Raw genomic sequence first — 9913 nt, forward strand, 5'->3', positions numbered from 1 at the left:
TATAGACAAAATTCAAGAAATAGGCCTGGCGGTACCCGTGGTACCCGTCACCGGTACCGCTGGTACCCGCCAGGCGGTACCGGGTGCGGTACTAGGTACCAACTTTGGCTGGAAACTCAGGGGGTACCCTGGTGCCAAATGGTACCAGGGTCTACTTTGACATTCTTTAATCTTGTATTGGGCTGTATTTGCAACAAGATACCAAATTTTGAATACATTTGTATAGTATTGGCCTTTGAATACAATACAAATAAATAGTATTGCGTGCAAAACAGATACAAATACAGGCAGATACAGATACATGTATTGTATTTTTTCACCATTGGTACTGTCACCTGCTATAGGTCAGAGGTCACCTATTTGCTTTCGGACTGATATCAATAGATCAGTCTGGGAGGCTAAAGGAGAGGTGTAACTTGCCCTAACTTGCCCCAGCTTTTGCACCAAGGGTATGTGTTAGCGCCGCGAGACCTTTGGAGGAGACAGACTCCTGCCTCCTGCACCCCTGCGCTTTGTTTCCCCTCTTGGGCCAATATTTGGTGGTTAGTGGCACAAGACAGCAGATGGGGAGTTCTCACTCATGTTTTTCCTGCATTTTAGGCCAATATATAAGGGTTGCAACTAGGACCAAGAGAAAGAAAGGTTTTCTTTCTGATTTGATTTAGGTCCCTTGTGCTCTGAGATAGCACAGGAGGAAAGTCATTTTGGCTCCAATATATACTTGCCGGTCCTTCCGGTGGAATCATCCTCTACCCTGCAAAAATAATCTACATTTATGGTGTTCAAAGTTGGTTTGCATAATTTTATGCATGCATAAATTTTAAAATCATAAAAATACGGACTTACTTCGCGCACTGCAAAAAACTCTTCGCGCACTGCACAGTGCGCGCAGTCCCAAACACTTCGCGCACTGCGGGTGAAATACACAACTTTTTCAAGATTCTTTTTGACCAATCAATAGAACACCTTTTAATTGGTCTCTCTGAATTTTTTGGGAGTTTTTTGAAGCATTCTTCCACGTTAAAAAAAATCATAAAAAACCAGAACAAAGGTAGAATGTTGGGGCCTAAAAAACAAGGTTCCTATAGCCCAAAAATTCCAAATCATTTATTGAGTAATGAAATATATAAGAACAGCTACTTTGATACTTTTGAGCCACTTTGTGCAAAAATAAGGGTATGCAAAATGAGGAAATTTCACCCCATGATAGCACATTGCCTCTAGAATATCCTCATTTTTCGGACCGTTATCCTTCCACAAATTAGCTAAAAATTTCTAAAAGAGCTGTCCTCATATCTTTAATTACTCAATAAAATATTTGGAATTTTTGGGCAATGGGAACCTTGTTTTTAAGGCCCCCACATCCTACATTTGTTCTAGTTTTTCATGATTTTGTTAACACGGAAGAATGCTTCAAAAAACTCCCAAAAAATTCAGAGAGGCCAATTAAAAGGTGTTCTATTGATTGGTCAAAAATAATCTTAAAAAAGTTGTGTATTTCACCCGCAGTGCGCGAAGTGTTTGGGACTGCGCGCACTGTGCAGTGCGCGAAGAGTTTTTTGCAGTGCGCGAAGTAAGTCCGTAAAAATATTTTGGTGAGGAAATTTTGTATTACATAATCAAACAGTCACATCCCCTGCAAAACAGATTTTATGATTTTATGATTTATGCATGCATAAAATTATGCAAACCAACTTTGAACACCATAATTAATGGCTAATGTGGACCCATTTTGGGGGGAAAACATGCCCAATTCAATGTGAGCAAAGAGTACCCTGCCCCTCTGACTACTGGTGCCAGTAGCCCCCTGCATGATTGGAGCCTCCCTGGCTGGGCTTTGAAATCTGACCACTGGCTTATGGACCAGAGGTGTGATAAACATATTCATACACAGATAAGCCTAGATAAGTTTTTTTACAAAGAAAATTTTTTCCTAGAAGATGACCAGACGCAGTTGCTCCGGAATGGCCCCATGGAAAAAAAGTTCTGAATGGTCCAGAAAAAAAGACCAACAATTTTTTGACCAAAGTCTGTGCTAAAAGGCTATTTGAACTTCACACAAGATGCCAATACTACAAATGGCCTCAGGTACACACAAGCTTTTTTGGAGGAAAAAGGAGGTAAATTTGAATAGTAGTATATAGTACAAATTTTCAAACATTAAGGCCCCGTTTGGAGCCAATATAAATATAGGTGATATAATCATTGGTTAATTCAATGAAAACTACAAAATTCAACATAAAGCCTCCAAATATTTTTTCTAGGCAACCTACAATACTGGTCTCTTCAATTATGAAGTCAGATTCAACTGATTCAGCCATATTCAGTACTGTAGTACCATTATATTGCTCTTGACCAAAACAAAGCAATATAATGGTATTATGGTGCTGAAGATGGCTGAATTAGTTAAATCTGACTTCATAGTTGACAAGACCAGTACTGTAGGTTTCCAACAAAAAAAATGGATTCTTTATGTTGAGTTTTGTATTTTTTATTGAATTTACAAATGATTATATCACCTATATTTATATTGGCTCCAAACGGGGCCTAATTCCACACAAAAGTTAATGGCCAAAGCTGTAGAAAGACCAGGAAAATTCAGACTCAGATGAAGATATGAGGTGTCTGATGAAAACATCTGTGTCAGAATTATGAAAAGACACACACAAAACACGCTGGCTGGCCAGTGGCTCAGAAGAGAGAGCAAAAAAAGTATTTGTATATGTTCCATTTTGGGGGAATTGAAAGAAAATTAAGGGGAAGGAAGCTGTGATGTATACACAGAATCATTATACACGTTTACCCACACTCGCGTACATGTAGATATATAAGTATACACGAATTCATGCATGTATTAAGAAAAAAAAGAAACAAGAGACGTTTTACGATTATGAGTGAGATGATTCGTCAATACAAGGAGGAGGATTTAGATCGGTTTCGAGAGGGCTGAGACGTTCATCAGCAGTCGTTGTTGTAGGAGAGCGACCAGGCTTAAGATCGCTTAAAGAGGCGATGGGGAATTTGTTTTTTTGAGGGGAATCGGAGTTATTTGCCCGAGTTGAGCGATGATGGCCATGATGATGTGGATGAGCATCTTCTTCCTCTTCTTCCTCTGAAGTGTTCATGAGAGTCAGACCGACGCTTTCTTCAGGAAAGGTGTCAAAAAGCACACTATCCTGGCTCCGACGGAACCCTAAGTGCCCGTTGGAAGAGGAATGGAAGGGGTTGGCTGAGGAGGGCATGCTCGATCGATGGTAGGATCGATGGATGGGATGATGGGTCAGCGGCTGTTCAGAACTCATGCTCAGCCGAGACGCATTCAGACTCATCCGTGGATGCATCACCCCACTCTCTAGACTTCGGTCCTGGTTTTGCGCCGTCCCGGTCGGGTCGAGACGGGAAATATTTAGTAGGTACACTCCAAGAAAGGTGACGAAAAAGCCCATCAGCAGAGATAACGTGTTGACTGCATCTTGTGTGCCGAACCCTTGAAAGAGGATCAACGAGGAAACAATCGTAGCCGTCGAGAAACAAACGTAGTAGATCGGATTGACCCTGATGTGAAATATTTAATTCAACACGCTGTGCTAAGAATACAAAGGAGAGGATAATAAGAGAGTACAGACACGTTTGTTGAGAATTGATCAAGGGCTTTGTTGAAGTAATTCATCTGGACAACGATACATCCAGCAACGACGATAGCGAATAAGTAAGTTGGCAGATGAGTCAACTGATTGGATCCGGCCAAGGTCAGTTTGATTGCCACGCCGAATCCCTTGATGGCCATCACGCTGACTGAGCCGACCAGCGAGCAAATCGAGATGTATACGATTGGTTCCCGAGATCCATAGGTCGGAGAGACTTTGTAGATCATGAAAACGCTGAACACCAGTACGAAAAAACAGTAGAGCATGAACCCTGTTAACAGTTTGCAGACTTGATATCAGCTGAACGGCGGTATGTAAATTGAACTTTGGTGAGTTTGCTTACCAGGGTGCATGGCATAGCCTAAGATTTCGTCCACCGTTTTAACCTCTTTGTCCTCGGGGGCATGGAGGACGATGATGATTGAGCCAAGCAGACAAAGAGCACATCCAATTTTGCCTATCCTTCCTAGCTTTTCCTGAAGGAAAAACGAAGCCAAAACAGCACTAATAAAGGAAACAAAAAAGTGGGGAGACATTCATCAATACACTCGTCTCAGGAAGTAGATATGCAAGTATTAATCGAGATAGTGAATGAAAGGAAATGAAACCAATAAAACCCAGTAAAAGTCAGAGTTGACCAACAGGAGTAGAAGCGTACCCAATAAGCACAGACAGCGCACCGAGTGGAGTTACAAGGATAGGTGGAGCAAATGTATAAGCGGCGAAATTGGCCACTGGAGTCGATTTGGTAGAAACAAAATCAGTACCGAGTCGTCAGAGAAAAAACTTATAGCAAACGAGAGGGCTGAAGATGCGTAGCTTACCTTCACCAACGACCACTAGATTCCAGAGAAATTCAAGGCTTGACATCATTATTATTATTGAGATTTTTTTAGATGTATGTTACGTATTCATTATGATGAATTTAGGCTGGAGGGAAGCAAAAGAATAATACTAACTAGTTGTCATTCCAGCCCACCAGATTGGATTCCTGAGGTATGTATGTGTTTGGGTCGATGGACCGGATACCCTATCAGCAGCATCTATGAGACCCTGTAGAAAGAAGAACACCACAGTTAGGTCCAAGAAAGATGGATTGAAGAGTGAGATTTGGATGGAGGATATGCTGACTTTTTTGGTTATGATCTGTGTGGATCATTTGTATTTGGTATGAGAACATGTAAATGAAGATGCATTAGTTGGTGGTCTTTCTTCGTCTTTTTTTGTTCCGATATTCTTTGTTGTTCGACTGTAATTTGACTGGGAACTGTCTGGAGTGAAGTTCGAGAGGGAAACCAACAAAAGATGTTCCAATCGCCAAGGAAGAAGAAACGGCGAGCGCAAGGCCGATATATCTGACGGGGAACAAAGATGCAGATTAAATTGCGGTTAAGACAGTGATGAGGGTAGTTAGATGAACCAACTTGTCTTCAAGATGTCCCATCTCGTCACTCGTGAGGGACCTAACGTGCCTCCTAAAAGGCTTTTGATTCGTGAGCTGGTCGGTGGCGTTCTTGATGGCTGATAGTCTGTACGACGATACATGCGCCCAGATCCGCCCCCTGTGCACTGGGTTCAGATTTGGTGACTGACACCCCCTGTGACACTCGGGTAGAGCGTAGAAGTTTACCCGATACCGGCGAGGGTTAAAGGTGTAACCCGAACCCCGTGCCCCGGGTGTGCTCACGGGTGGTACCACCCGGGTGTCGGTCCACGGGATGAGCCTTTGGAACCACCCGAACACCCGGGTGATTGTGCATCTTATATCGGGGGAGGAACAGGGCATGAACAATCTCATCTCTGCTTGCTTGTGACAATTTGGAGGTTATATTCTGTATTGTGACCTATTTGCAAATTGTCATCTTGAGTTGTATTGTGCTGACTGGTGCTGAACCGTTGAGTGAGGCAGGAGAAGAAATGAGAAAAAAAATTAAATAATCCCATCAAAAGACTGGTACCAGTCTTTAATACAAAGCAGTTGTTCAACGGTTCCAGGGCAAGGGACAAGCGTGACCAAGAACAGACCCGCCGGCCTTTGGAAAACACCCTCTCCAACAACGCACTTGTAGCGGGGATAGTGAGGTAACATCGAGCCATTCTGGCCAAGATCGGGAAGGATTGCTGTTGAATTTGCCAATAATCAAGAAGGTTTGTTCCTTCAGGTTTGGGGTCTTCTTTGAGATACCACTTGATCTTGGCATCAATTGTGTCGTCCGGACCGGCAGGTTCATAGAACTCAGAATCAAAAAAATCAATCTTGCTTCTGTCTGGAGCTTTGCTAGGCTGGCTAGTTCTGCTTGTGTTCCGCTTTCTCTTCATGCTAGCTATGTTTGGAGGGGTCGGAACATGAATGATGATGCCACCAGGCACCGGCTGGCTGCGACTGACAAAAAAAAAACCTAAACACCCGGGTGGTTTGGTGCCCACCCGGGTGAATTTGGAGACGGGCGTTGGGATGGGCATGACCACCCGTCCCGAACCCCGGGTTACACCTTTAGCGAGGGTTACAAAATGATAGACCTACACCCCGGGTGCACTAGACCGTCTGGGGACGGGCTGATCCTTACGTCTCACAACAGGACCTCCCCCGCAACAACATACGGTCCAGTCACGGGCCCCGTGCCAGGCCCCACGACGGCTTCATGAAGCCGTTGAACAGACAAGAAGATGATATTCCGTACTAACCACGGAAAACAAGCTCTGCAGCTTGTTTTCCGGGCTGAAGACTTGGTCTCAGATGTCTAGCGAGTGTCACGGAGTGTAGCCTATTGGTTAGGTTACAACACCTGCCCCCTCGCTAAGACTCGAGACCCTACTTACAAAAGAAGAGGAGAAAAGATAGTAAGAAGGAAAGAAAAAGCAGCATAAAAAAGGGCATAGTAGCGGCAGGCAGAGAAAAAATTAGGAAACAGGAGAGATAAAAGGAAGAGAGAGATAAGAAATAAGAGAAAACAATCCGTCAACCAGAATTTAACAGAAAACCCCGCATTTGTCAAAACTGTTCAGGCAGTAAACTTTTAGTAAAGACGTCAGCTTTCTGGTCCGCCGTGGGTACCCATGTCAAATTAGTCAGTTTCCTGTGGAGAGCATCATTAGTAATATAGAAGTCATGGTCTGTGTGTTGTGTACGTTTGTTCGCGGCATCATCTGTTCTGACTTTGACTGCGGACTGATTATCGCAATACAAATGACCTACAAAATCTTTCTTTAGGATGTCTTTGAGGAGGTGCCGGAGCCAAAGCGTGTGCCTGGTCGCGGCACCCAGAGCCATGTATTTGGCATGACAATTTGAAGCTGCAACCGTTGTCTGACGCCGTGCTACCCACAAAATTGGGCATCCTAAAAACAAAATCAGTACACCATAGGAAGACCTTGAAAATTCCCCGCCCCACAAGGCATCACAGAAATTTTTGAGCGGAGCAGGGTTACTTGTTGGGAAGAGACAAAGTTTCTGATCAGTACTGCCTGCTATGTAGTTCACTAAGTGTTTGACTCCTTTCCAGTGAAGGACACTAGGCTTTGCCAAAAAACAGGCCAGATAGTTCACAGAGAAAGCAATATCCGGCCAAGTTCCCACTGCTAGGTAGCTCATCATACCAAGGACATGAAGATATGATGAAGACGTGGAAGGGTCACCCTCTTTGGTAGGTGCGTTGAAATTTGGTGGGAGGGGTGTCTTTGCGATTTGAACCCCATCCCACTCTTCTGCCAACAGTGTCCTGATCAGTTTCTGCTGTGAGAGAATGAAACCAGCCCTTGTGCGCTGAATTTCTATCCCAACAATGGAATCCAATTGTTCAGACCATTTAATTTTCAGGATATCCTTCAGATCTTTTTCCAAACACCACAAAAAGGACTCATCTGAGGCAGTGACTACACCTTTGTTGACATGTATCCAGATGACGCCAGTCTCAGAAGGATGCCTGAGAATATACAAGCTGTTGTCATACTGAGACGGCGAGTATCCAAATTTGTTAAGAATCACCCGTAGATGTAACCACCAGCATCTTGCTGCCTGCTGTGTGCCATAAAGCGCTTTCTTCAGACGGAATGCATGCCCTGCTGGCAGGTTTACACCCTCTGGAGGTTTCACCCAGACCTCTTCATTGATGGGGGAATTCAGATACGCAGCCAAAAAATCAAAACTATGAACCTTCCATTCATAGTGAGCTGCTATCGTGAGTAACAATTGTAAAGAGACGAACATTGCTGTGGGCGCAAAAGTTTCATTAAAATCTTTCCCAGCAACTTGTCAGAAACCTTTGGCTACATAGCGTGCCTTGTAGCGCTTGGTGAGACCATCTCTGCCTGACTTTTTGGCAAATACCCATTGGCCATCTAACGGTTTAATTCCTACTGGCATTACTTTGGATTCCCAAACATCCATTTGAGCTAAGTTTGAGAGCTCTTCCAAAATCGCATTTGCCCATTCAGTTTTATCATTGGATTTCATCGCCTGCTTTTATGTCTTGGGAATATCCACACCATAGAAAGAACAAGTTTGTAGCACAGCATCTACGAGGAATTCCTGATTCTCAAATTCAACCTCATTGACAAAATTTCCAAGAGAAATTTGACAAGCAATAAAGTCAAGGGACATCTTGTTCTGTGATGAACCAGGGTTTGCCGGTGGGTTCACAGGGGTTTGTGTGATTGTCACTTGTGGTACGCTATCAATGAAACAAACCATAGCCAACGAGACAAATTTGTTGGTGGCAGGAATATAGAACATCCACCCTTTACTTGCTTCCAGATGCGCGACAACAAATGCCTCAACAGCCCGGTCCTCAAGCTTATTCCGTTTTTCAGCTGGAACGTGAATATATGCTCTAGACCCAAAAATTCTGAACGTATTGAAATTGGGCGGTCTGCTGAACATCGCTTCATAAGGAGTCTTCCCTTTACTGCCTTTGTTTGGAACTCTATTCAGGATGTGGTTGGCCCACAGAAAGGCGTAGCACCAAAAATTCCTTGGGAGCTTGCTGTTGCTTAGGACAGTCCTTCCCATATCTGCTACGGTCCAGTTGAAACGCTCAACTACAGTGCTACACCATTCTGATAATGATGATAGGGTAGTGAGCGCTCCGCGATAATACCCTTTTCCTTCAAAAAAGCGTTGAAAGTCTTATTCGCAAATTCTCCGCCGTTGTTGCTCCTGAGAATTTTTACCGAGTCCCCTGTTTGCTTCTCCATTTTTCTGATGACATTGTTGGCCTCAGACTTGGCTTTCAATCCTTTGACATACAAGTAGCCAGTGGCTACATCTCGGAGCGTGAGAAGATATTTGGAACCATCTATGCTCTCTTCTGGGAAAGGCCCCATGAGATCAGTGCATAGGATTTCTAGACGTGCCGGGGACCGCATGGTACTGGTCAGTGGGTTCAAACTTGTACTTTTGGTAATAGCACAGATTGGACAGTGGATCTTTCCAGGGGGCAGATCCAAGGAAAAACCAAAACCTAATCTTTGTTTGATCAAGGACCTGATCTTCCTTAAACTGACATGACCAAAAATCCGGTGCCAGAAGAGAAGGACCTTTTTGGCCTCTATCAGTGATTCTGCCCGCCAGGAAGAAGGATAGATCCTTTCAAAAGGTGACACGAAAGGATCAACCTGAGTGGATTGCAAAGCAGTGCTCTTTTGAATGTCAGGAGACGATGACTGGAGGACTTGATTTTCAGATTTAGATAAAGGAGAAACATTCAGATATGATGACAAAGATTTGGGAACAGCATGAGACGGAGAGATAAGAGAAACAGGTAGAATATGGGAGGCAGAAGAAGAAACAGGTCCGGAGGCGCTTCGGATGTCGATTCCGTGAGTTGGTGACAAAAGAGTAGACAGTCCGCCTGCCACGCAAATCATAGGAGCCGGAATGCACCATTGATTGCGTTGCCGCTCAAAAGGGCAGCGGAACACCAGTCCATTTGAATCATCAAAGATGTCAAAGGGGGCTAATGTACGGTCGTACATAAAAGACCAGTTAGCTTTCACAAGGGCCGCTAGTGAGATGAGAGTAGAGGACGCTTGCTCACAAAACAACACTCCTTTTATGGTGATTGTTGAGCCAGCAGGCCCTTGGAAAAGCAGGTCGCCTGCGCCTGATATAGAGGCTCCTGATCCTGTTGTTGCCACATTGAGTGAAATAGGACATTTGAGTCTCCGGAAGTTATGTAGCAGTCTCATATCTCCAGTGAGATTATGAGTAGCTTCTGAATCCACAATATCAGGTGTACTCATGTCAAGTTTGGCTGTCATTGCCCCAA

General features: G+C 44.0%; 1 protein-coding gene across 1 annotated transcript; it reads right to left on the reverse strand.

The window, feature by feature from the left end:
• Positions 1 to 2888: 2888 nt before the first annotated feature.
• On the reverse strand, positions 2889 to 5192 carry PtA15_16A409 (uncharacterized protein; the record flags this gene model as incomplete). Its single annotated transcript, XM_053164096.1, has 9 exons — positions 2889 to 3555; positions 3627 to 3918; positions 3991 to 4151; positions 4306 to 4381; positions 4472 to 4486; positions 4607 to 4690; positions 4779 to 4793; positions 4898 to 5002; positions 5072 to 5192. 9 exons carry the CDS (start codon positions 5190 to 5192, stop codon positions 2889 to 2891), a joined length of 1536 nt encoding a protein of 511 aa, XP_053028056.1.
• Between the last annotated feature and the right edge of the window lie 4721 nt (positions 5193 to 9913).

Source organism: Puccinia triticina, chromosome 16A (genome assembly GCF_026914185.1).
Source record: "Puccinia triticina chromosome 16A, complete sequence".
Classification (NCBI taxonomy): Eukaryota; Fungi; Basidiomycota; class Pucciniomycetes; order Pucciniales; family Pucciniaceae; genus Puccinia; species Puccinia triticina.